The 27,991-nt window shown below is 38.9% G+C and overlaps 1 protein-coding gene across 1 annotated transcript in view; it reads left to right on the top strand.

The window, feature by feature from the left end:
• VWA2 (von Willebrand factor A domain containing 2) overlaps positions 1-27,991 on the top strand; it is a 113,608-nt gene that overhangs the window by 68,792 nt on the left and 16,825 nt on the right. The window contains exons 4-11 of the mRNA XM_053692694.1: positions 7,168-7,301; positions 13,076-13,185; positions 16,154-16,348; positions 17,838-17,971; positions 19,998-20,130; positions 20,229-20,284; positions 21,278-21,385; positions 22,698-23,276. Coding sequence (XP_053548669.1) covers positions 7,168-7,301; positions 13,076-13,185; positions 16,154-16,348; positions 17,838-17,971; positions 19,998-20,130; positions 20,229-20,284; positions 21,278-21,385; positions 22,698-23,276 — 1,449 coding nt within the window. The remainder of the gene's footprint in view (positions 1-7,167; positions 7,302-13,075; positions 13,186-16,153; positions 16,349-17,837; positions 17,972-19,997; positions 20,131-20,228; positions 20,285-21,277; positions 21,386-22,697; positions 23,277-27,991) is intronic.

Genomic DNA, 27,991 nt, shown 5'->3' with positions numbered 1-27,991 from the left:
ATACAATACCCCCCCCATTACAACCCACCACCCACATACCCCTATTCTAAAACCACCCAAACCCCCCTTAAAAAAGCCTAACACTACCCCCCTGAAGATCTCCCTACCTTGTCTTCACCACACAGGGCCGAACTCCTGATCCGATCCGGGCGATGTCTTCCTCCAAGCGGCAAAAAAGAATTCTTCCTCCGGCGATGTCTTCCTCCAAGCGGCAAAGAAGAATTCTTCCTCCGGCGACGTCTTCCTCCAAGCGGCAGCAAAGTCTTCATTCTTCCGGCGGCATCTTCAATCTTCTTTCTTCGCTCCGCCGCTGCGGAGCATCCATCCCGGCCGACTACTGAACTTGGAATGAGGTACCTTTAAATGACGTCATCCAAGATGGCGTCCGCCGAATTCCGATTGGCTGATAGGATTCTATCAGCCAATCGGAATTAAGTTAAAAAAATCTGATTGGCTGATTGAATCAGCCAATCAGATTCAAGTTCAATCCGATTGGCTGATCCAATCAGCCAATCAGATTGAGCTCGCATTCTATTGGCTGTTCCGATCAGCCAATAGAATGCGAGCTCAATCTGATTGGCTGATTGGATCAGCCAATCGGATTGAACTTGAATCTGATTGGCTGATTCAATCAGCCAATCAGATTTTTTTAACTTAATTCCGATTGGCTGATAGAATCCTATCAGCCAATCGGAATTCGGCGGACGCCATCTTGGATGACGTCATTTAAAGGTACCTCATTCCAAGTTCAGTAGTCGGCCGGGATGGATGCTCCGCAGCGGCGGAGCGAAGAAAGAAGATTGAAGATGCCGCCGGAAGAATGAAGACTTTGCTGCCGCTTGGAGGAAGACGTCGCCGGAGGAAGAATTCTTCTTTGCCGCTTGGAGGAAGACATCGCCGGAGGAAGAATTCTTCTTTGCCGCTTGGAGGAAGACATCGCCCGGATCGGATCAGGAGTTCGGCCCGGTGTGGTGAAGACAAGGTAGGGAGATCTTCAGGGGGGTAGTGTTAGGCTTTTTTAAGGGGGGTTTGGGTGGTTTTAGAATAGGGGTATGTGGGTGGTGGGTTGTAATGGGGGGGGGGTATTGTATTTGTATGCAAAAGAGCTGAATTCTTTGGGGCATGCCCCACAAAAGGCCCTTTTAAGGGCTGGTAAGGTAAAGAGCTTTGAAATTTGTTTAATTTAGAATAGGGCAGGGCATTTTTTTTATTTTGGGGGTTTATTAATTTATTAGGGGGCTTAGAATAGGTGTAATTAGCTTAAAAATCTTGTAATCTTTTTTTATTTTTTGTAATTTAGTGTTTGTTTTTTTTTGTAATTTAGTTTAGTTAATTTAATTATATTTTTAGATAGATGTTTGTAGTTTATTTAATTTATTGATAGTGTAGGTGTATTTGTAACTTAGGTTAGGATTTATTTTACAGGTAATTGGGTAATTATTTTAACTAGGTAGATATTAAATAGTTAATAACTATTTAATATCTATTATACCTAGTTAAAATAATTAACAATTTACCTGTAAAATAAATATTAACCCTAACATAGCTACAATGTAATTATTAATTATATTGTAGCTATCTTAGGGTTTATTTTATAGGTAAGTATTTAGATTTAAATAGGAATATTTTAGTTTATAAATGAATTAGATTAATTTAATATAAATTTAGTTAGGGGTGTTAGGGTTAGATAGAGTTAATATAGTTAATATAAATACTATAGTAACTATATTAACTATATTAACCCTAATATAATTAGGGTTAATATAGTTAATATATATAATGTAATACCTATATTAACTATAATATACTTAGGGTTAATATAGATAATATAGCTGGCGGCGGGGTAGGTAGATTAAATTAGGGGTTAATCATTTTAATAGAGATGGCGGCGGTGTAAGGGGCTTACATTGGGGGTTAATAATTGTAATATAGATGGCGGCGGTGTTAGGGGCTCACTTTAGGGGGTTATAGATATAATATAGCTGGCGGCGGGGTACGGGAGCGGCGGTTTAGGGGTTAATAACTTTATTGGGTTGCGGCGGTTTAGGGGTTAATAGCTTTTTTATTGTTAGGATAGTGAGGGGGGATAGCGGATAGAGGGTTAGACAGTGCGGGCTATGTTAGGGAGGCGTGTTAGACTTGTCGGGCTATGTTTAGGAGGCGTGTTAGACAGTGCGGGTGTTTTAGACTTTAGTCAGGTTTTATAGGCGACGGCAGTTTCTAACGTGCCGCAAGTCACTGGCGACGCCAGAAATTTGTACTTGCGTAGATTTCTGGACATCGCTGGTTTGTGAGACTTACGGCACGTTAGCATCTAACGGCGACTTATATGGGATAGCTCGAGTTGCGAGCTGAAACTGCGGGCGACGCCGGTTCCCTCGCTTGCGCCGCAAACTGCGATCTATATCGGATCGCGCCCCATGTGTTTTCCTCAATGCTTAGAGGTAACATTAAATGGGTAGTGTTGCTGTGTATTGAAATTGTATTATACTAACAAGAGGGTTAAAGACCCCCCAGAGAAAGAATACACTTAATAGCACTCAAGAGTCAGTTGACTATAATTAGAATAAAGTTATTACATCAACTCAATATGTAGGGAAGTGATTTTCAACCTTTTTTTTGCTGTGGCACACTTTTTTACATTAAAAAAAATCCTGCAGCAAACCACCATCCCAAAATTTTACAAAATCATACATTGTAGCCTAATACAGCGCATGTGTGTATGTGTGTATGTATATATATATATATTTATATTATATATATATATATATATATATATATATATATATATATATATATATATACACACACACTGTGCTGCCAAGCCATGCCTCTTACAAACTAAGTGTTGCATGGTGCTGCGTGTAGAGCCAGCACTAGGCACGTGTTGTGGTGGGTGGGGGTTCCTTCCATGTGTGAACACGAGTTGGGGAGGCAAGCTGCCACTGTGCAGTTACCCTCAGTCATCATCTCACCCAAAATAAAAAAAACGGCCCAGAATAAAAAACTTGCAAAATTTTAAAAATTTAACACTTTGTCAGTCTGCCTAGGCACACCTGAGGATCTCTCACGGCACACTGGTTGAAAAACACTGATGTAGGGGAATGCTGTGGCATACGTATATGCAGCTTGACCTTTATTTAGAAAGCCATTATAAAATCAACCTGGAATAAACATTAAAAACACTTGTGGGAGAGACTACTTGCATATCATTGTAATTTATATGAAGATATATTTAATAAAAAGTAATGGTATTGTACATCTAGCCAGCTGCTTATAAGCTGACAAATAAAAGGCACAATATTATGTTCGTGTTTTTTTTGGGTGGCAAGCTTGCAAAGGTTGTTCACTTTTTGGGTAAATACCCTGTGATTACAAGGTTACAAGCATTCACTGCTCTGATTCTGGTACTGTACTTCTGTTTGTTGAAAAAAATACCCTTTGACAAAGCCGGAAACAGCGAAACATGTTAGTGAATCGATAGAAACCTGGTGAGGAGTCATAGGAACTCCTGTGTTTTAAATTAGCCGTCGGATGAGGACTAAATATTTGCTTTAACTTTCATGGTAAGTCCAATAGCTGTTGGCGATTTATGGCGCAACAAGCACAGAGGGGTTGAGCTATTTTGGACTTAGTAGTTATCTGGGCATTATTTTATACTGATCAGCTTACAAGTGGCATATCTTTGTTAAGTGATCGGTTATCAGTTATCACTAACTTCAAAGCCCTTTCATTGCCAACATCCCACGGACAATTTATCGTGCAAATATAACCGTACCTGCTGGAATGTAAATATAAGCAGTTGCTAACAGATACAAAGCTGAACAGGCTAAGTAACATATTGAGTTGGGATACATATGTAGCAATAGGTATAAGCTAATATATAACATATAGTTTATTGTTACCAATGCTGCAATATCCTATTTAGCTGTTTATTTTGCTGCAATAAGATTAAGCAACTTGTGTTTTTAGGGAATTTAATTGTGATGTCTATATTCTGAAATAATATTGCCGCTCATACTAATAGGCTGGTATTTTTTCAACAAACAGAAGTACAGTACCAGAATCAGAGCAGTGAATGCTTGTAACCTTGTAATCACAGGGTATTTACACAAAAGGGAACACCAACATTTCTGTAACCCTTTGCAAGCTTGCGACCCAATGTCTAGTAAAACACAAACATAATATTGTGACTTTTATTTGTCAGCTTATAAGCAGCTGGCTAGACATGCAATACCATTACTTTTTATTAAATATATCTTCATATAAATTATATTTAGTTATACTCAGCAAGCAATGATATGCAAGTAGTCTCTCCCACGAGTGTTTTTAATGTTTTTTCCATGTTGATTTTATAATGGCTTTCTAAATAAAAGTTGTTTTATATACGTATGCCACAGCATTCCCCTACATATTGAGTTGATGTAATAACTTTATTCTAATTATAGTCAACTGACTCTTGAGTGCTATTCAGTGTATTCTTTCACCCTCTTTTTGTTAGTATAATACAGACTAATATACATAGACACTGTGATTTGGTACCTCAGAAAGTGTGCACATTGTGATAACAGAAGAAATTGCAAAGTCTCTTTAAACTGCAAGCGCTATCTGAATCATGAATATTTCATTTTGACTAACGTGTCCCTTTAAGTAATATCACATGAAAATGACTGTATTTAAACAAGATATAATGGGGCTCTTAACGGGACATTAAACCCCAAAGACTGATTTCATGACTCAGATAAATCATACGATTTTAAGCAACTTTCCAATTTACTTCTATTATTAAATTTGCTTAATTCTTTTGCTATCTTTTGTTGAAGGAGCAGCAAAGCACTGCTGGGAGCTAGCTGATCACATCAGGAAACCCAATGACAAAGAGCATATATGTGCAGTCCCCAATCAGCAACAAGCTCCCTGTAGTGCTTTGTTGCTTCTGAGCCTACCTAGGTATTATTTTCAATAAATGATAGCAAGAGAATTAAGCAAATTAGATATTAGAAGTAAAAAGGAACATTGTTTAAAATTACAAGTTCTATCCAAATCATAACATTAAAAATGTTGGGTTTCAATCCCTTTAACCTGTTTTATGCCATGGACCCTTTTGTCTAGTGAAGGGAAAGCTTCTCAGCATATCAGTGTTACGAAGGGACACTCTGCCTTATTGACAATTAAAGGGACACTAAACCCAATTTTATTTCATTCATGATTCGGATAGAGTAGGCGATTTTAAGCAATTTTCAAATTTACTCCTATTTTCAATTTTTCTTCGTTCTCTTGGTATATTTATTTGAAAAAGCAGAAATGTAAGCTTTGGAGCCGCCCATTTTAGGATAGCTAAATGTAGACATCAATTAGCAAGCGCTATCCAGGGTGCTGAACCAAAAATGGAGTGACTCCAAAGCTTTCATTCCTGCTTTTTCAAATAAAGATACCAAAAGAACCAAGAAAAATTGATAATAGGAGTAAATTAGAAAGTTGCTTAAAAGAAAAAGTTTGGGTTTAGTATCTCTTTAACTCCAGTAGGGCAGAACGTTAACATACTGTAAATATGTATCTCCTCCTTCCAGGTATTGATCATGAACACACATTGTAGATGGTAATACTGGTAAGTCTGGGTTACCAGTTTGTGAACATGTCACTCACTTCCCCATTTGCTGGCTGCACGACTGCTGGGCGCAGTGTTCCTCACTAGCTGAACAGCTAAATCTCCCAAGTGTCTGTAGATGGGAATATTGCAACCACGTGCGGTTTAGTAGCAGGTCTCACAATTACTCTAACGTTGTACTAGCAATGAACAAACAATATTTAGAAAGATCTGCTGCAACTGTAATTCAATATAAACATATCTGGGATTTATACTGATGACAAAGTCAAAGGTACTTTCCATCCCCTGAAATCTGTTTTGGATCCCAGATTAAGGACCCCTATATTAATGCATCACTTGCTGTCTAGAATCTTAAAGAAAGTGGTTGCTATTATATATGCCCCATTATTTAATTCAAATGGACATTACATTCAAAATGTCACATAAAATGTTTCCACTCCCTACTAGAGAGTGACTTTATGTGAAATGCAGAACCTGACAGTCCTACATGCTGCACAGTGATTGGTTGATATATGCAAGAGTGCATTTATATCTGTTCCTAATTTGCCCCTTCAAATGAAGTAAGATAAATAAGCCAAGTCTGCAAAATGCATATTGCTATCCTAAGTGAGTACACAAATTTTGTGAATGTAACCTTATGTACCAGTTTGGTGTAGTTTACTAAATAAATAATAAAATCTAATCTAATCTGACAAAAAAGAACAATAAACAAACATTTAAAATCAAATAAAATATTTACATTTCAAGGTATAACAACTCCTGATCTATACAGGCTAATTCTGTTACAGTGTGATTTTAATCTTACCCTCTCAAGTGATACTAGACATGTGCATTACGGTTTATTCCGAATCGAAATTCGGACGAATGCCCCAAATTCAGAGATTCGATTTGATTCAAATTTCTGAATTACCCTGGCATCAAAACTAAACTAATCTGAATGCATTTGTAACAAATAAATCCAAATTAGTTCTGATTTATTCTTTACATTCGAATGGCCATGGACTAATCACAATTTAGTATAAAAAATAAATTTAGTGAAATAGAAAAGTGAAATAATTCCGTTTGTGTAACTTGGAACCATCTGAATCAACATAACACATACCGAACTTCCGAATTTACGAATTCATGTATTTAGTTAGAGCACCATATTTTACAACAAATTCCTGGAGGGTTAAACACAGCTATATGTGCACTCCTGTGTTTCTACAGCCAGTGATAGGAGCATATGCGTGTATGCATGTTCTCATTGGCTCACCAGCGATATTATCATATTGAGTGGCAGAGGAGCACAGCTTTGCAGAGGTTAAACACAGTAAAATTGATTTGTTTACTAATTAAATACTGTAATTAAATAGATTAAAGTATGTTTAATAAAGCGTATTTATCTATTTATGGATATTCCTCCTTGAATCATTTTGAGCAAATTAAACACAGAGTTTTTTAATGTTTGGTGCCGTCCCCTTGGGGTTGAACAATCTCTTCTGCTGTCACTTTGAGTTTTAGTATTTTACTTTCCATCTTATGTGAAGTTTTCAGTCTCCCGTATCTCTCTCCTGCAGGAATGCAGTGCTCAGCATTGGTGGATGTGCTTTTCCTACTTGATGGCTCCAATAGTATTGGAAAAGGAAGCTTTGAAAGGGCCAAACATTTTGCAATGAAGCTGTGCGATGCTCTGGATATTGGTGCCGACAGGGTAAGTAGACTAGTTACCTATCTGAAGACCAGGAAAGGATCACAGTGACCAGCTTCCTGCACACTCCTTGCCATAACTGATATTTGCCCCATATGGGAAAGTACTTGATCTCTAGGTAGGGAAGTTTATAGTTTTTTTAAAGGGACAGAAAAGTCAAAATGAAACTTTCATGAATAAGATTTCCAATGTAATTCTATAATCTAAGTTTCCTTTGTTCTCTCGAAAGCCTTTGTCGGAAAGCATACCTAGGTAGCCTCAGAAGCAATACATTGAGAGCTAGTTGCTGATTGGTGGCTGCACATATATGCCCCTTGTCAATGGCTCATTGGATGTGTTCAGCTAGCTCCCAGTAGTGCATTGCTGCTCTTTCAACAAAGAATACCAAGAGAATGATGCAAAATTGATAATAGAGATAAATTGAAAAGTTGTTTAAAATGTTATTCTCTGTATGAATTATGAATTAATTTCTATTATGTAAATTAGTTCTATTCCTAACAACATTTTGTTCTGGAGACCTTTATCCAATACAAAACCTTAGCCGATTCAATGCGCATGAGGTGCTTTGTTTGTCACGTGCATTGCGACCTGTGGTGCAATGCACGTTAAATGCTTTTTTCGGAGATCCCCGCACTACAGGCTGAGCATCGTTGGTGGCCTAGTGGGCAGCACTCCCAGGCTTCATGGCAGTGCCGGTGACATCACCACGTATGCACATGATGACATCACAAAGGGGGCAGAATGAGAAAGCTTAGATAGCTGCAAGGGAGCTGGATGGGGGAAGTTTTTTCAAGCCCCTCGATCTCAGCTCCATTAGCAGCTACAAACCCCCAAGACCCCTCATTTGAAAGAAAATTTCTCTTTCAAATGGTGTTGGTCTTGGAATGGCAGTACACAGATGATGTGTACCCCCAAAAGCTTGCATGGGCCCCTTTTTCACATGTGGCTACACTTGATTTAGTCAGGTGATCACAGTAACAGCAGCGGTCACAGTTTAAATATTATTTACTAAAATCTAAGCAAAAATAGTGGGGGGTTATTGCCACCTGCAGCTATCACACACGCCATGAAATATTAATATAATAATGGTATATTGTGAATCTGATGGGTCTGCTGAAAATGTATATATATAATTTGTATGGGTCACTCACTAAAATTTGACTTACAATAGGGTTTAAATGTAGATACCAAAAAAGCTCAAAATTGGCTCAGCTCTGGGGTGTAAAAAAGGCTCAGCAGTGAAAGGGTTAATTCCTATGTGCATTGCCCCCAATTGTTATAAGATTGTTAACTGCAGTGGGAAATCTTTACAGTGTGCATGAAAACCGCACAAATTCAAGTTTTTTCCCCCAACACAAGTCTGAACATTACACACTGTATAAAAAGCCAATGTAGAACCTAATGTGTGATCTCATGTAACATCACATAGAATTAATAACTTCACTTTTAAAGTTTCTTTTGAGAGCCCATTTATCACACACATAAGAGAAGCATCAAGCATGATACAATCATTTAATTGGAAGAAAAACAAATTATGTAACTTAGGTTTTCAAAATGCTGCCCAGCTATTTGTTGATTTGCAGCATTTTGAAAACCTAAGTTGCACAATTTTCTTTTTGGCCTCTCTAGGGAGCGTTGGATAATCACATATTGTTTACACAAAAGCAAAAGGTGAAACAGTCTGTCAGTGACTGGCTGACCTGGCTACGGTTGCACAAAACCTGACAAGAAAAGTATTTTGTTTCAGTACATTTTCACAACACTAATACATCTCTATTAGAGGAAACAAAGGAAAAAATGAAATAAAAATATAATGTCCTATGAACCCCATTTGTTTTTAAATGATTCAGGCAGAGCAGATCATTTTAAACAACTTTCCAATTGACTTTTTTTTATAACGTTTGCTTCATTCACCTGTTATCCTTTGTTTAAGAAGAAACAATCCACTACAAGGAACAAATAACGAGGTATATATGTGCCGCCACTAATCAGCAGCTAGCTTCCAGTACTGCACTACTGCTGCTGAGCCTACCTAGGTATGCTTTTCAATAAAGGTTACCAAGAAAACAAAGTAAATTGGGAAACAATTAAATTGGAAAGTTGTTTAAAATGACGTGCCCTATCTGAATCATGAAAGTTTAATTCTGACTTTTACTGACCCGTTAAAGGGACAGTCTAGTCAAAAATAAACTTTCATGATTCAAATAGGACACATCATTTTAAACAACTTTCCAATTTACTTTTATCATCAAATTTGTTTTGTTCTCTTGTAAAAAGACAACAGGACCAGCACACATCTTTTGAGAATGTCCCATGTAAATTGTATAAGAGTAAGTCTTGGTGCAACACCTGAAGACCTCCCTTTCCAGGGTCCTAATGTACACCTCAAACAGAACACACAGGTAGCACACAAAAATAAGACAAAAGCACCTTTATTGAGCAACGTTTCTGGGCTCCTGCCCCTTTGTCAAGGCTTGACAAAGGGGCAGGAGCCCCGAAATATTGCTCAATAAAGGTGCTGTTGCCTTATTTTTGTGTGCTACCTGTGTGTTCTCTTTGTTTTGTTCTCTTGGTTTTCTTTGTTGAAAGCTAAACCTAAGTAGGCTTATATGCTAATTCCTTAGCCCTTGAAGGCCGTCTCTTATCTGAATGCATTTTTACATTTTTTCACAACTAGAGGGTGTTAGTTTATGTGTGCCACAAAGATAACATTGTTCTCACTCCCGTGGAGTTATCTAGGAGTCAACACTGGCTAAAATGCAAGTCTGTCAAAAGAACTGAAATAAGGGGCAGTCTGCAGAGGCTTAGATACAAGATAATCACAGAGGTAACAAGTATATTAATATAACAGTGTTGGTTGTGCAAAACTGGGGAATGGGTAATAAAGTGATTATCTATTTAAACAATACAAATTCCGCCCCTTTGTTAAAGGCTTCATAGAGTTACAACAACACTCAGAGTAATGTGATAATAACAATCAGACATCTTTCTAAACTCACAAAACATTCCTCATGTGTAATCAGGTTGAAAAATGCTTTCTTAGCAAATAGCTACAATGTCTAAAAAATGCGCGGGGAGTATCATACCGCTACATAACCAAATGATCATCTACAGCAGGGTGGTTGTTAAGCAGTAAGCGATTTAACAAGTGAAAATATTCCTTATGGTGTCATAAGTACAGTAAAGTATTAACATTCCTCCTTTAATCTGCACAAACTCTTGAGATTAGACGTCTAGAGGTTGTTTTGTTGCAGAAAGAGCCAGACAGCTCGCTACGGTAGTCATTATGGAATCCTTTATTAAAATGGCTAATTACTGACTGTATTTAAAGGGACAGACGTCAAAATTAAACTTGCATGATTATGACAGAGAATACAATTTTAGAAAACGTTAGAATTTACCTCTGCTATCAAATTTACCTATTTATTTTGGTAATCCTTGTTGAACCTTAACTCCTTTTCATGAGAGCATACTGTAGTAGGTCCATAAGTGTGCACGTGTCTTGAGCATCATATGGTAGCTGTGATTGCAACAATGGTGAAATAGTGTTATACACATAGGGCTAGTATACAAGTGGAGCGCTAAATATAGCTTTTGTGAATACCCCACTCCTGACAACTTTACCCCCAAAATACAGCCTAGTGCAGTTATTTTATTGAAAAATTAAAATACTATATTTTTTTTTTTTTTTATAAAATACACACCACTGTATTTTAGTGGCATTTGGGGCACATTTTATAAAATTAACCAGAGATCTGGTTATTTATCGCATGCACGCAAATGGGCAAATTAGCCCGTTTGCGTGCCTGCAATAAATTAGTGCTCCACTTGTAATCTAGCCCATAGTTCTTAAAGGGATATAAACCAGTGTGTTTCATAGTTGTAATAAAAAATAGCTGTTAGCCTGACCGGCCCCTTAAACAAGCACTAAAGATGCAGATGTGAAACTGCAAAAGAAAGCAGCAAGTGATATAGTTTATCTATGGTACAGTTATTGAGATGGTTTTGAATTTAAGGGACCATTAAATACAGTAGAACTGAATAATAAAATCATCTAAATTTTAAATGAGCAGTAGATTTTTTTTTTTCTTCTGACAAATTTTAAATTTTACTTCAATTTGTTGCCCCCTGTACCATGTGACAGCCATCAGCCAATCACAGACTAGTATACATATACACTTTAAACTCTTGCACATGCTCAATAGGAGCTGATGCCTCAGAAAGTGTGCATATAAAAAGACTGCACATGCTCAATAGGAGCTGATGCCTCAGAAAGTGTGCATATAAAAAGACTGCACGTTTTTATAATGGAACTAAAAGGGAAAGTATTGTAAACCTGCATGCTCTATCTGAATCATGAAAGTTTAATTTTGACTTTTGTGTTCCGTTAACTCAGTGTGTAACGATAAATACTTTTACAGCATAGACTGTTGTGATAAACATAGCTTTTCCTAGTGCCAATCTTTGTCCTTCAATCTTTTATAACTGTCCCTAATAGTCATCCTTAGAGAAGATTAAATAAGGGAAACCTAGGTTACAACATGGCTGCGCACATTACTTTATAGAAGCTAAAGCTTAATTATTTAAACAACTAATATTAAAAAAAAATAGATCTACATATTCTTGCTCTATTATTTAAATAAATGATTATATCTAACATTTATTTAGTGTATAATATCCCATTAATATCAGTTTATCACGTGTGCTTAATAATATCATTGTCAGTAATTTTAATATGGCCACGTTTAAAAATTTGAATAATTCAGTGCACTTATAAACATTCCATTAATATAATCTGATTAGGGTCCAAGTGTAAAAATGGGGTCTGAGTAATATTTTTATTTGCTTTATAAATCAACGAAAATAAATAGTGTTTATTAAAGCGACAGTCAAGTCCAAAATAAACTTTCAGATACGACTTGTAATTTTAAACAACTTTCCAATTTACTTTTATCATCAATTTTGCTTTGTTCTCTTTTTTTGTATTCTTAATTGAAAGCTTAACCTAGGTAGCTCATATTATAATTTCTAAGTCCTTAAAAGCTGCCTCTTATCTCAGTGCATTTTATATTTTTTCAAAACTAGAGGGCATTAGTTCATGTGTGCCAAATAGATAACATTGTGCTCATGCCATTGAGTTACCTGGGAGTCAGCACTGTTTGGCTAAAGTGCAAGTCTGTCAAAAGAACTGAGATAAGGGGGCAGTCTGCAGATGCTTATATACAAGGTACTCACAGAAGTAAAAAGTATATTAATATAACCGTGTTGGTTATGCAAAACTGGGGAATGGGTAATAAAGGGATTATCTATCTTTTTAAATAATACAAATTCTGGTGTAGACTGTCCCTTTATATGTGAACTGAGCATGTGTCAACAGCAAACATTTGCCATAAAGGCTGTAGAAGTTGAAAATCCAGTAAAACTAACTGGAAAATTATTTTCTGACAAACTGGAATGCTATGGTCAGAGTTTTCTTGTGTAAGACATAGGGGTGTTATTGTTCTACAAATGCATTTGTAATCCTTGTAATAAGTGGGTTATGGTGGCTTTTTCAAATGGGTTGGAGGGGATTTGAATGTGAAAAGTTGTGATGCACTTTGCATGGGAATTGGGGGTGTTTGTTGGAAAACCATATATCTACAGTTCTTTCTAAACATGGATTTGAGACTAAATGTATCAATATCACACAATACCTTCATGTAAAAACACCCAATCCCTTGACATCTCTATAATTACACAGTGACAGAATGTTATATGAATGTTTTGTGCTTGCGCAGGTAAAAGTGGGCGTCATACAATACAGCACAACCCCCCAGCTGGAATTCCGTCTTGATTCAGCTGCTAATAAAGAGGCTGTTAAAGGGAAGATCAAGGAAATTACTTTTAGGTATGTTTTTGTTTCTGCTGTTGTTTAGTGTAGAATATGTATAAACATATAACAATCAGACAGCTTTCAACTGAATTATTAAGTCATTATTTTGGTGATACAATATATAATATTTTGTGAATAAAGTATATATTACACATGCTGGCAGGGGCCTGCTGTGCCAAAGTAGTACTATAAAGTGACCAGACGTGCCAACCTTATCTTTTTAATCTGATTTGATTATTAGCAAAGAATATATTATTTTTTGCTAAATAGATACTGAATACAGAGACCAGACTTTGACCCTGCACCCCTCTGTCACCCACATGCACACACCAGTCCTCAGATCAGACCCCTAATCCTACAGCCCCTCTATTAGTCACATACACACACCAGTCCTCAGATCAGACCCCTAATCCTACATCCCCTCTATTAGTCACATACACACACCAGTCCTCAGATCAGACCCCTAATTCTACAGCCCCCCTATTAGTCACATACCCACACCAGTCCTCAGATCAGACCCCTAATTCTACAGCCCCCCTATTAGTCACATACCCACACCAGTCTCAGACCAGACCCCTAATCCTACAGCCCCTCTATTAGCCACATACCCACACCAGTCCTCAGATCAGACCCCTAATTCTACAGCCCCCCTATTAGTCACATACACACACCAGTCCTCAGATAAGACCCCTAATCCTACAGCCCCTCTATTTGCCACATACCCACACCAGTCCTCAGATCAGACCCCTAATTCTACAGCCCCCCTATTAGCCACATACACACACCAGTCCTCAGATCAGACCCCTAATCCTACAGCCCCCTATTAGTCACATACACACACCAGTCTCAGATCAGACCCCTAATCCTACAGCCCCTCTATTAGCCACATACCCACACCAGTCCTCAGATCAGACCCCTAATCCTACAGCCTCTCTATTTGCCACATACCCACACCAGTCCTCAGATCAGACCCCTAATTCTACAGCCCACCTATTAGCCACATACACACACCAGTCCTCAGATCAGACCCCTAATCCTACAGCCCCCCTATTAGTCAAATACACACACCAGTCTCAGATCAGACCCCTAATCTTACAGCCCCTCTATTAGCCACATACCCACACCAGTCCTCAGATCAGACCCCTAATCCTACAGCCTATCTATTTGCCACATACCCACACCAGTCCTCAGATCAGACCCCTAATTCTACAGCCCCCCTATTAGCCACATACACACACCAGTCCTCAGATCAGACCCCTAATCCTACAGCCCCCCTATTAGTCACATACACACACCAGTCTCAGATCAGACCCCTAATACTACAGCCCCTCTATTAGCCACATACCCACACCAGTCCTCAGATCAGACCCCTAATCCTACAGCCTCTCTATTTGCCACATACCCACACCAGTCCTCAGATTGGACCCCTAATCCTACAGCCCCTCTATTAGCCACATACCCACACCAGTCCTCAGATCAGACCCCTAATTCTACAGCCCCCCTATTAGTCACATACACACACCAGTCCTCAGATCAGACCCCTAATCCTACAGCCTCTCTATTAGCCACATATTCACTCCAGTCCTCAGATCAGACCCCTAATTCTACAGCCCCTCTATTAGTCACATACACACACCAGTCCTCAGATCAGACCCTTAATCCTACAGCCCCTCTATTAGTCACATACCCACACCAGTCCTCAGGTCAGACCCCTAATCCTACAGCCCCTCTATTAGCCACATACCCACACCAGTCCTCAGGTCAGACCCCTAATCCTACAGCCCCTCTATTAGCCACATACCCACACCAGTCCTCAGGTCAGACCCCTAATCCTACAGCCCCTCTATTAGTCACATACCCACACCAGTCCTTAGGTCAGACCCCTAATCCTACAGCCCCTCTATTAGCCACATACCCACACCAGTCCTCAGATCAGACCCCTAATTTTACAGCCCCTCTATTAGTCACAAACACACACCAGTCCTCAGATCAGGTCCCTAATCCTACAGCCCCTATTAGTCACATACACACACCAGTCCTCAGATCAGGCCCCTAATCCTACAGCCCCTATTAGTCACATACACACACCAGTCCTCAGATCAGACCCCTAATCCTACAGCCTCTATTAGTCACATACACACACCAGTCCTTAGATCAGACCCCTAATCCTACAGCCTTTATTAGTCACATACACACACCAGTCCTCAGATCAGACCCCTAATCCTACAGCCCCTATTAGTCACATACACACACCAGTCCTCAGATCAGCCCCCTAATCCTACAGCCCCTATTAGTCACATACACACACCAGTCCTCAGATCAGACACATAATCCTACAGCCCCTCTATTAGCCACATATACAACAGTCCTCAGATTAGGCTCCTAATTCTACAGCCCCTTTATTAGTCACATACATACACCAGTCCTCAGATCAGACCCCTAATTTTGCAGCTCCTCTGACAGCCACATTCCTATGTCAGACCTAAAATGAGACCCCTAATCCTACAGCTCCTCTTTCAGCTACATGCATATATCAGACCTAGAACCTTCAGCTCCCTTGTCAGTTATATACCCACATCAGACCTCAGACCCTGTGCCCCCTCTGTCATCCCCATACCTTAATATTGCCTGGCCATTTGGCTACTGTTGGGCTTTTCCATGTGTGTGGTGTGTTCTATCCCACTGTGCACTGGGCTTTTGCAGGAGGAGCCTGGCTGCAGCAGTTTGACAGCCAGGTAGAAATGTGTAAAGTGTTGCACCAGAAGCTGTGCTGTTACAAATCAGGTTATTGGCTCATTATTATAGCTACATAAATTAATCAATATCATTCTGATTTTAATGCTTAAATTATTTTAAATGCGTATTACTTTTTTCTCTGTATTGTGAAAAGGCTTTGGTAGAATTTGTTTTGTGTCAGTCTAAATAAACATTATTTTAGTTTCTAGTAACAATTATTATTTGCATTATTATTTTTTTTACTCAGGGGAGGGAGCACAGAAACAGGTCGGGCTCTGAAATATGTTTTACGCAAAGGATTCCCTGGGGGAAGGAACTCTGAGGTACCAAAGATCCTTATCATTTTGTCTGATGGAAAATCCCAAGGAAATCTTCTTGTTCCAGCTACTCAGTTGAAGGAAAAAGCCATTGAGATCTTTGTAGTTGGAGTGAGATTTCCCAGGTAAAGAGATGATGTTTCTTCCCAGCTAGTTGCTTCTCTTCCTCTGTTACTTCTGCCAATATATGCAATTTGTATACTGATTCTAAGATAGATTATGGAATGTAAACTCCTTTAAAGGGACAGTCTACTCAAAATTAAACTTTCATGATTCAGAGAGGGCATGTACTTTTAAACAAAATTCAAATTCACATTTATCATCAAACTTGCTTTGTTCTCTTGGTATTCTTAGTTGAAAGCTAAACCTAGGTAGGCTCATATGCTAATTTTATAAGCCCTTGAAGGCCATATCTTATTTCAATGCATTTCACATTTTTTCACAGCTAGAGGGTGTTAGTTCATGTGTTCCATATAGATAACATTGTGCTCACGCCTGTGACATTACTTATGAGAGGGCAATGATAATTGGCTAAAAAGTCTGGTAAAAGAACTGAAATAAGGGGGCTGTCAGAAGATGCTTAGTTACAAGGTAATTACATAGGTAAAAAGTGTATTAATATAACAGTGTTGGTTATGCAAAGCAGGGGAATTGGTATTAAAGGGATTATCTATCTTTTTAAACAATAAACAATTCTGGTGTAGACTGTCCATTTAAATAATTGTCTATTTATGGAGAAGAGGTGACAAAAAATAATGCACACACATTTGTAAAATATACAAGACCATATGGATGTTGAATATTGGAACATATTTTTAAAACATATGTCTGTTTTATTTTAAGTACCATATTTTTCCTCTAGCATTGGTGCACATTAGCCTTTTTTTAAAAAAAGTAAAGAAATGCATTCCCCATAAAAATATGCATATTAAACTAATATACAAAATATGTTTATTCAATATTTTACCATCTTTAAAGGGCCATAATAGTAAAAAAAAATGACATGCTCTGTTATCCCTGCTTTACTGTGTCGATAGTCGTAATTAAAATGACGAGCTCTAACGGATTATAGCATTTTTTGACCATTATGGCCCTTTAACTGCAGTTTATATCTGCAAATTAAGTTGTTTTTTTTTCATTACCCCTAGAGATGCTGGTGTGCATCCTGCAGGATTCATAACCCTGCAACATGCTACATAGTTATTGATCCGTGCAGGAGGGGATCATGTATAGTTGTCCCCCAATATTAGGGTGACCATATTGCTGCTTTAAAAAGGGACAAATATGAAAAATATATGTCAGGGTTCTTATACAAAACATTTCTTTAACCAGCCCTGAAAACAGCCCTAACATATGTATTTTTCATATGTGTCCCTTTTTAAAGCGGCAATATGGTCACCCTACCCAATATCCACAGGGGATAAGATAAATATACTCAAAAGTGTTTCAAGGAGTTGTGCCTAAACTTCAAATAGACAGGTTTAAATGCTTAAAACAATGATATGAATGTTTTCCGATCTGTGGATAATTTCTGATATTGGCTATACATGTATAAGACTAAGTTAAAGGAATATTTTGCATACCATATTGTACATATTTGTGTTTCTTGCACAGATGGGAGGAACTCCATGCTTTGGCTAGTGCACCGCTGGAAGAGCACGTCCTGTTTGCAGAGCACGTGGCTGATGCAGTGAATGGCCTGACCAGTTCTTTAACTAACTCGTCTCTCTGCAATGCTGCACCATCAGGTACACTGGTCGCAGTGTAGCTTTGGGTCATTGCTTCTTTTCTGGGAACTTCACACTTAAAGGGACATGAGACATAAATTGTTTTTGTCATGATTCAGACTGGGCATGCAATATTAAATTACATTTTAATGTACTTCCATTATCTAATTTGCCTTGTTCTTTTGGTAACCTTTGTTAAAAAGCATGCCTAGCTATGCTCAGGAGCAGCAGTGCACCACTGGGAGCAAGCTGCTGATAGGTGGCTGCACTTATATGTGGCGGCATTGTCATTTGCTCACCCATGGTGTTCCGCTAGCTCCCAGTAGTGCAATACTGCTCTTCCATCAAAGTATACCAAGAGATTGAAGCAAATTTGATAAAAATAAATAAGTTGCAAAGTTGATTAAAATTGTATGCTCCATCTAAATCGAGATAGAATATTTTTGTTTTTTGTGTCCCTTTTAAACATTGATTGACAATTATTTTTTCTGAATATATCCGGTTACGATTCCTGTAGTTTAGTTTATATGTATCCAGGCACCCAGTATCGTGAATACGCTGATCCAATCAGCAACAGTGAGTGCATACTTATGTTACTGAATATGTTAAAGGGACATAGAACCTCATCAGATAGAACAGACAATTTTAAACAACTTTACAATCGACTATACATTTTTCTTTGTTTTCTTGTTATGCCAGCAGTTTTGCAACGTTACACATTAGCAAGTGCTAAAGAATGACATGACAATGGCGCAAATTTGATAAAAAAAAACAAATTGGAAACTTTTTTAAAATTGTTTTCTCTATCTGAATCATAAAAGAAAAAAATGTGGGTTTCATATCCCTTTAAGGGCACTTGAAAAACTTTGAAATTGTTGTAAAAAATGTTCAGTTTAGCATATAAAAAAATGAAAACTCTGTAATATGCTTTCATTATTTATTTTCCTCCTTTCCCTATAATTTGTCTAAAAATGTTGGGTTTTCCAGTTTTGAGAATTGGAAGCGTAGACTGCAGACTTCACAAGCCTTGCCCTGCCATGTATCCATTCCTAATTGGTCTCAGTAGAGATGACAAGATAAGGATCTCCAAAACAATGTACATATTGCTAACAAAATGACAGTGGCCTCCTAAAAATGTGATTGGTGGGTGGAGTTTCCTTTTGAATAACAATTTCAACAGCCAATGTGTTAATGTATTCAAAACAAATTCATATTAGCTTATATAAAAGGTGTCTGTAGGTATGCCAGCAATGCACAATATAATAGGTGTCTGTAGGTATGGCAGCCAGCACAATATAATCATCTGTGGGTATGACAGCATAATTTAATAGGTGTCTGTAGGTATGGCAGCCAGCACAATATAATAGGTGTCTGTAGGTATGGCAGCCAGCACAATATAATAGGTGTCTGTAGGTATGGCAGCCAGCACAATATAATCATCTGTGGGTATGACAGCCAGCACAATATAATAGGTGTCTGTAGGTATGGCAGCCAGCACAATATAATAGGTGTCTGTAGGTATGGCAGCCAGCACAATATAATCATCTGTGGGTATGACAGCCAGCACAATATAATAGGTGTCTGTAGGTATGGCAGCCAGCACAATATAATCATCTGTGGGTATGACAGCCAGCACAATATAATAGGTGCCTGTAGGTATGGCAGCCAGCACAATATAATAGGTGTCTGTAGGTATGGCAGCCAGCACAATATAATCATCTGTGGGTATGACAGCCATCACAATATAATAGGTGTCTGTAGGTATGGCAGCCAGCACAATATAATCATCTGTGGGTATGACAGCCAGCACAATATAATAGGTGCCTGTAGGTATGGCAGCCAGCACAATATAATAGGTGTCTGTAGGTATGGCAGCCAGCACAATATAATCATCTGTGGGTATGACAGCCATCACAATATAATAGGTGTCTGTAGGTATGGCAGCCAGCACAATATAATCATCTGTGGGTATGACAGCCAGCACAATACAATAGGTGTCTAGAGGTATGTTAGTGAACACAAATTAAAACATATGCTTTATTTACAGGCTGCCATATTCAGTCTTACCCTTGTGAACGAAAGACCTTGGAAACTGTGAAAGAACTGACTGGGAATTATGTTTGTTGGAGAGGCTCCTCAGGTCTGAGTAGTGTGTTTTCTGGGAACTGTCCATTCTACAGGTGAGTTACATGCAGAGAAAAAGGATGGCTCATCTCTGTTGGTTAATGGTCTTGGCTTTGTTTCCTTACCAAATGTTCTTGTTTATCTTCTATAAAAGCTGGAAACGTTTCTTCAACAAACATCAGAGCCGTTGCCACAGAACAGTTTGCCCAGGTAATGTGTGTTCTAATAGTTCTAAACATCGCCGAGCCAGATTCTAGTCTGATAAAGCAGGAGACAAGGATCCAGGTCTCACTAAGGGCTCAATTTATCAAGCTATGGCGGACAGGGGCATACATATGGGCCCCTGTCCACCGCAGCTTGCCTCTAGTGGACAGAATTCCGATGGCGGAACTTAACATTGCTTGCGAGCGCTATTTTGCCGCCCCCTGCCAATGCACAGCCAATTACGTGCGGGCAGGAGCTGTCAATCTCCCTGGTCGGATGAGACGGGAGATTGAAATTCTCCACCTAAGAGGTAGAAAATAGTGTAGGAAGCAGCAGTCTGATGATCGTTGCTTGATAAATACGGACTTGATAAATACGTTTTCTTGTGAGAACCTGCATTCGAAGATGGGCAAAGGACTTGATTAATTGAGCCCAATTAAATCTCCTATTAATTTTTATAAACTGCTGTATTTGATTGTTTTTTCTTTATATTAAAGTGATTGTCAATCCTAGCGTTTGTGAAACCCTAGGATTTTTGGAACAAATAAAGGGGACTTTCAGTCATGAAGTATAAAATACTTTATGCTGAAAGCTCATTTATTTGTTAAAAGCGTTCGCCTCACTGAGCTGCTCAGGGAGCTCATGGCGTACTCTGTTTTGCTGAGAGGGGACGTTTTCACCTCCTAGCCAATAGCTATGTGAGAAATACAGGAACGCACGGCTATTTGCTAAGAGGTGGAAACGTCACCTCTTAGCAAATCAGCGTTCTGCCGTGGGTTGCTTAAGCAGCTCAGTGCGGCAAACGCTTGAAACAAATAAAGAAGCTTTCTGCATGAAGAATGTTTTACTTCATGACTGAAAGTCCACTTTATTTGTTCCAATGGTCAATCCTAGCGTTTCACAAACACTACTGTAGGATTGACAATCACTTTAAGTATAGGCTTTAATGAGCCTGCACTTGACGGCATCTGGTGACTAAATGTGTCTGTTTGTCTCTAGATCCCTGTGACTCTCAGCCATGCAAGAATGGGGGCACATGTATCCCAGAGGGAGTAGACAAGTATTACTGTATCTGCCCTGTTGGATTTGGCGGGGATGGTAGTTGTGGTAAGTACCTCCTTATACACCTATTATAGTATCGGTAAAACATATTAATGGCATTTCAAAATAAATGTTAGTATTTGAATAGACATAGAGCTCAAACATTGTCTATGATACATATGAAATAAAATAATATAAATAAGTTGAAAACAGGTAAAAATAGAATAAAAAGCTTTTTAAATTGAAACAAATGCAGCTATTTCAGTTGTGCTAATTTTACCTATCAGGTAATGCGCATTGTCAGGAAGTGACTATCAGGTAATGCGCATTGTCAGGAAGTGACTATCAGGTAATGTGCATTGTCAGGAAGTGACTATCAGGTAATGTGCATTGTCAGGAAGTTACTATCAGGTAATGTGCATTGTCAGGAAGTGACTATCAGGTAATGCGCATTGTCAGGAAGTGACTATCAGGTAATGCGCATTGTCAGGAAGTGACTATCAAGTAATGTGCATTGTCAGGAAGTGACTATGAGGTAATGTGCATTGTCAGGAAGTGACTATCAGGTAATGTGCATTGTCAGGAAGTGACTATCAGGTAATGTGCATTGTCAGGAAGTGACTATCAGGTAATGTGCATTGTCAGGAAGTGACTATCAGGTAATGTGCATTGTCAGGAAGTGACTATCAGGTAATGTGCATTGTCAGGAAGTGACTATCAGGTAATGTGCATTGTCAGGAAGTGACTATCAGGTAATGCACATTAAAAGGAAGTGACAATCAAGTAATGCGAATTAGCAGGAAGTAACTATTGGGTAATGAGCATTAGCAGGAAGTGATTATCAGGCAATGAGATTTAGCAGGAAATGACTGTCAGGTGATGAGCCTTAGTAGGATGTAGAAAACGTAAAAAACAAATTTAGTGCATTATTTCCCTTTATTACATGAGCCATTTTAAGCATACTGTGCAATCATTCTCCACTGACTAGTTTCTCGGTAACGCCTGATAAATAAGTGACCTCAGCAGCAGCCAGAGGAGAAACACAATCATCACCTTTAACTTTACTTATATTTTTACTTCTCCTATGGCTAGAGACACAGGGATATATACTTCTATTTTGTTAAATAGGCTATGACAGAATTACTTTTATTATTGGTAAATAGTTTATAGTTATTTCCCATTCTATGGGCTAAAATAACTCAGAGTTACAACTACCTGTGTATTATTGTTTAGTCAGTGGTTTGGCTTATGTAGTAGTTCTGGCATGTTGTGCCACTTTCGGATCAGTATTTATCTTACTACTTTTTGTTGACTAATCACAACTTACTAAGCATAAAACATACATGTACACACATCATTTTTTGTTCATTTATTACAGCTCCAAAGTTAAGTCTTGAATGCAGCGTTGACCTTCTCTTCTTGGTGGACAGTTCAGCGGACTCTTCCCTAGAAAGCTTCATGCGCCACAAATCCTTCTTAAAAAGGTTCATACAAGCAGCACTTTCTGAAGACTCTCAAGTCAATGTTGGAGTCGCACAGTACAGTAATGAAGTACAAATGGTAGTCAAAATAAGAGAATATCAGGATATTCCAGAGCTACTGAAATTCATAGACGGCATGCGTTTTATGGGAGGGGGTATCTTTACTGGGAAAGCCATTCGGTACATCACCCAACATGGATTTAAAAACACCCCTGCCTTTGCGGATATACGTGACGATCTTCCACGTGTTGTGGTTATTCTCACAGATTCTCCATCTCAAGATTCTGTAATAGAACCAGCAAAATATGCCAGGGATCATGAGGTCTTCTTCATTGGAGTAGCTGGTGAATCTACACAGGACGAAATAGCTGAGATAGTGGGAAACACCCAACAAATTATAACCTATTCCAACCCCCAGCAGCTGTTCAACCAGCTGCCAGAGCTTCAGAAGAAAATCTGCAGTGTAGATGTTCAAGGTACCGCTAAGTTTCCCTTTTTTTATGGATATTGTACTCAAATTGTTTCTTTGTTCCTGCTAAGTGTACTCAATATTTTTAGTTTTCAAAAACATAATTCTGTGTTAGATTTTGTTGTCAGGCTTATGAAAGCGTCTTCCTGTCCACTAGTAGAACTGTGGGATTGTACTTATAAACCAATGAACATTAATACAGCAGTATCAGTTTGCCCAAATATGCATTTTGTGCCCATTATAGCCTAATAAGTGGTCACTTAACCATTTTTTTAATGCAAATCCTATGTTTAATTTCCACTATCTAGTATGCGCAGTTGCAGTTTTTGTTCAAAACAATGTCCCCATTTTCAGTACAATGTTCAGTTTGGCAAACGTCATACAAATTAAACGATCTACATCAGTGTGCACAGATATGGCACCATGAATAGGAGACAAACAAATGCTTTATCCAGGGAGCTCACAGCTTGCTGCTATTTCACATAATTAAACTCTAATGATGAATGGTTCATTAAATAGAACAATTATATAATATTCATGCATAGGTATATCTCATTAAAGACATTAATATTAAATCTCTACATTGTAAACTCTTCTCCAGACTGTACACCTTGGTGCAAGAGCCCTCTCCTCTTGTATCAGTTTGCATGGTCAAGTCTAATTGTAATTTATTGAATACTTGTGTGAAGAAGAATATGGTGGAGCTTTACAAATACATGATGATGATAATACAATAATGATGATAATAATAAAAGTAGAAAATGTACCACTTAAAGAGACATGGAAGACAAAATTAAGCTTCAATGATTCAGAGTTTATAGTTGGGAAAAATCAAAATATTTTTTTATAAAATGTACCTCTTTCTCTTGGTCTTTTTGGTTGAAATGGGGCCCTTTCCCATGAGGGCATACTTAAGTAGGCTCAGAACCATGCATGTCTTGAGCAAAATTTGGCAGCAGTGTGTATAGGCTTGTTATACAAAGTGATAACTGGTCCATATAACAAGTCACCAAGTTGTTGTTCATTACTGGCAGACTGCTTCTCTTTCTGTTTGTATTTGTATTATGACCCTGGGGAAAGTCTGCATAAGGGTGATGGGGTAAACCAGAAGTGAACTCCTTGCCCAATGTGCTTAGAGGGATATGGTTGCACCTCACTGACGAGGCCCAAAGGAGGCCAAAGTGATCCTCTAGGGTTGACATTTCCCTTGTTTAGAGGAGAATTGCTTGGTATTTCGGGGCTGTACTGACCTTGTTAGGCGGGATCAGAGTGAAAAGCACAGTTGGGCTAAAAGAAGCTACTCCCTGGTGGTAACCAGGCCATGGAACAAACCACTGAGCTGTTGTTTGTTCCTGTCAGATTGCTCCTCTTTCTGTTTGTATTTGTTATAAAAGGGTTCAGTAGCTTTATAGTTACTCTATGGTAAATCTCTATGGTAAACTAAGCTGTATAGCTAGAATCACTGTTTAATAAAGAAGACTGTTTGAACACAAACTTAGTGTATACATATATTTAGATAGGATACATCAAAACAATTTGTACAGTAGTTGTAAGTAAAGGCAGAGCTGTGGATGACCTCAGCTGTCACTCAACACGGCAGCTAAATCTCCATCTACACGTTGCGTGTATAACATTACTACACACTTTGCACATAATGCACAAGACATGTTCCCATTCCTAAGCATATATCGGTATGCCCTCAGGGAACCAAGGATTCCAAAAGAAAAAGGTAAATCTGATAATAGAATTAAAGTATGCATAATATCTTCTTATAATATTTACTTGTTAATTATATAATAAAACATCATACACCAATAAGCATACTCCATTTCTCCAACATAGGTGTGTCCGGTCCACGGCGTCATCCTTACTTGTGGGATATTCTCTTCCCCAACAGGAAATGGCAAAGAGCCCAGCAAAGCTGGTCACATGATCCCTCCTAGGCTCCGCCTACCCCAGTCATTCTCTTTGCCGTTGTACAGGCAACATCTCCACGGAGATGGCTTAGAGTTTTTTAGTGTTTAACTGTAGTTTTTCATTATTCAATCAAGAGTTTGTTATTTTCAAATAGTGCTGGTACGTACTATTTACTCAGAAACAGAAAAGAGATGAAGAATTCTGTTTGTATGAGGAAAATGATTTTAGCAACCGTAACTAAAATCCATGGCTGTTCCACACAGGACTGTTGAGAGCAATTAACTTCAGTTGGGGGAACAGTTTGCAGTCCTTTGCTGCTTGAGGTATGACACATTCTAACAAGACGATGTAATGCTGGAAGCTGTCATTTTCCCTATGGGATCCGGTAAGCCATGTTTATTACGATTGTAAATAAGGGCTTCACAAGGGCTTATTTATACTGTAGACATTTTTTGGGCTAAATCGATTGATATTAACACTTATTTAGCCTTGAGGAATCATTTATTCTGGGTATTTTGATATAATAATATCGGCAGGCACTGTTTTAGACACCTTATTCTTTAGGGGCTTTCCCAAAGCATAGGCAGAGTCTCATTTTCGCGCCGGTGTTGCGCACTTGTTTTTGAGAGGCATGGCATGCAGTCGCATGTGAGAGGAGCTCTGATACTTATAAAAGACTTCTGAAGGCATCATTTGGTATCGTATTCCCCTTTGGGTTTGGTTGGGTCTCAGCAAAGCAGATACCAGGGACTGTAAAGGGGTTAAAGCTTAAAACGGCTCCGGTTCCGTTATTTTAAGGGTTAAAGCTTCCAAAATTGGTGTGCAATATTTTCAAGGCTTTAAGACACTGTGGTGAAAGTTTGGTGAATTTTGAACAATTCCTTCATGTTTTTTCGCAATTGCAGTAATAAAGTGTGTTCAGTTTAAAATTTAAAGTGACAGTAATGGTTTTATTTCAAAACGTTTTTTGTACTTTCTTATCAAGTTTATGCCTGTTTAACATGTCTGAACTACCAGATAGACTGTGTTCTGAATGTGGGGAAGCCAGAATTCCTATTGATTTAAATAAATGTGATTTATGTGATAATGACAATGATGCCCAAGATGATTCCTCAAGTGAGGGGAGTAAGCATGGTACTGCATCATTCCCTCCTTCATCTACACGAGTCTTGCCCACTCAGGAGGCCCCTAGTACATCTAGCGCGCCAATACTCCTTACTATGCAACAATTAACGGCTGTAATGGATAATTCTGTCAAAAACATTTTAGCCAAAATGAACCCTTGTCAGCGTAAGCGTGGATGCTCTGTTTTAGTTACTGAAGAGCATGACGACGCTGATATTAATATCTCTGAAGGGCCCCTAATCCAATCTGAGGGGGCCAGGGAGGTTTTGTCTGAGGGAGAAATTACTGATTTAGGGAACATTTCTCAGCAGGCTGAATCTGATGTGATTACTTTTAAATTTAAATTGGAACATCTCCGCATTTTGCTTAAGGAGGTATTATCCACTCTGGATGATTGTGAAAATTTGGTCATCCCAGAGAAACTATGTAAAATGGACAAGTTCCTAGAGGTGCCGGGGCTCCCAGAAGCTTTTCCTATACCCAAGCGGGTGGCGGACATTGTTAATAAAGAATGGGAAAGGCCCGGTATTCCTTTCGTCCCTCCCCCCATATTTAAAAAATTGTTTCCTATGGTCGACCCCAGAAAGGACTTATGGCAGTCAGTCCCCAAGGTCGAGGGAGCGGTTTCTACTTTAAACAAACGCACCACTATTCCCATAGAGGATAGTTGTGCTTTCAAAGATCCTATGGATAAAAAATTAGAAGGTTTGCTTAAAAAGATGTTTGTTCAGCAGGGTTACCTTCTACAACCCATTTCATGCATTGTCCCTGTCACTACAGCCGCATATTTCTGGTTTGATGAACTGATTAAGGTGCTCGATAGTGACTCTCCTCCTTATGAGGAGATTATGGACAGAGTCAATGCTCTCAAATTGGCTAATTCTTTCACTCTAGACGCCTCTTTGCAATTGGCTAAGTTAGCGGCTAAGAATTCTGGGTTTGCTATTGTGGCGCGCAGAGCGCTTTGGTTGAAATCTTGGTCGGCTGATGCGTCTTCCAAGAACAAGCTACTAAACATTCCTTTCAAGGGGAAAACGCTGTTTGGTCCTGACTTGAAAGAGATTATCTCTGATATCACTGGGGGTAAGGGCCATGCCCTTCCTCAGGATCGGCCTTTCAAGGCAAAAAATAGACCTAATTTTCGTCCCTTTCGTAAAAACGGACCAGCCCAAGGTGCTACGTCCTCTAAGCAAGAGGGTAATACTTCTCAGGCCAAGCCAGCTTGGAGACCAATGCAAGGCTGGAACAAGGGAAAGCAGGCAAAGAAACCTGCCACTGCTACCAAGACAGCATGAAATATCGGCCCCCGATCCGGGACCGGATCTGGTGGGGGGCAGACTCTCTCTCTTCGCTCAGGCTTGGGCAAGAGATGTTCTGGATCCTTGGGCGCTAGAAATAGTCTCCCAGGGTTATCTTCTGGAATTCAAGGGACTTCCCCCAAGGGGGAGGTTCCACAGGTCTCAGTTGTCTTCAGACCACATAAAAAGACAGGCGTTCTTACATTGTGTAGAAGACCTGTTAAAAATGGGAGTGATTCATCCTGTTCCATTGAGAGAACAAGGGATGGGGTTCTACTCCAATCTGTTCATAGTTCCCAAAAAAGAGGGAACGTTCAGACCAATCCTAGATCTCAAGATCTTAAACAAATTTCTCAAGGTCCCATCGTTCAAGATGGAAACC

Source organism: Bombina bombina, chromosome 9, assembly GCF_027579735.1.
Source record: "Bombina bombina isolate aBomBom1 chromosome 9, aBomBom1.pri, whole genome shotgun sequence".
NCBI lineage: Eukaryota > Metazoa > Chordata > Amphibia > Anura > Bombinatoridae > Bombina > Bombina bombina.
Note: the sequence above shows the minus strand (reverse complement) of the source record. Positions and strands in the feature narration are given on the sequence as shown.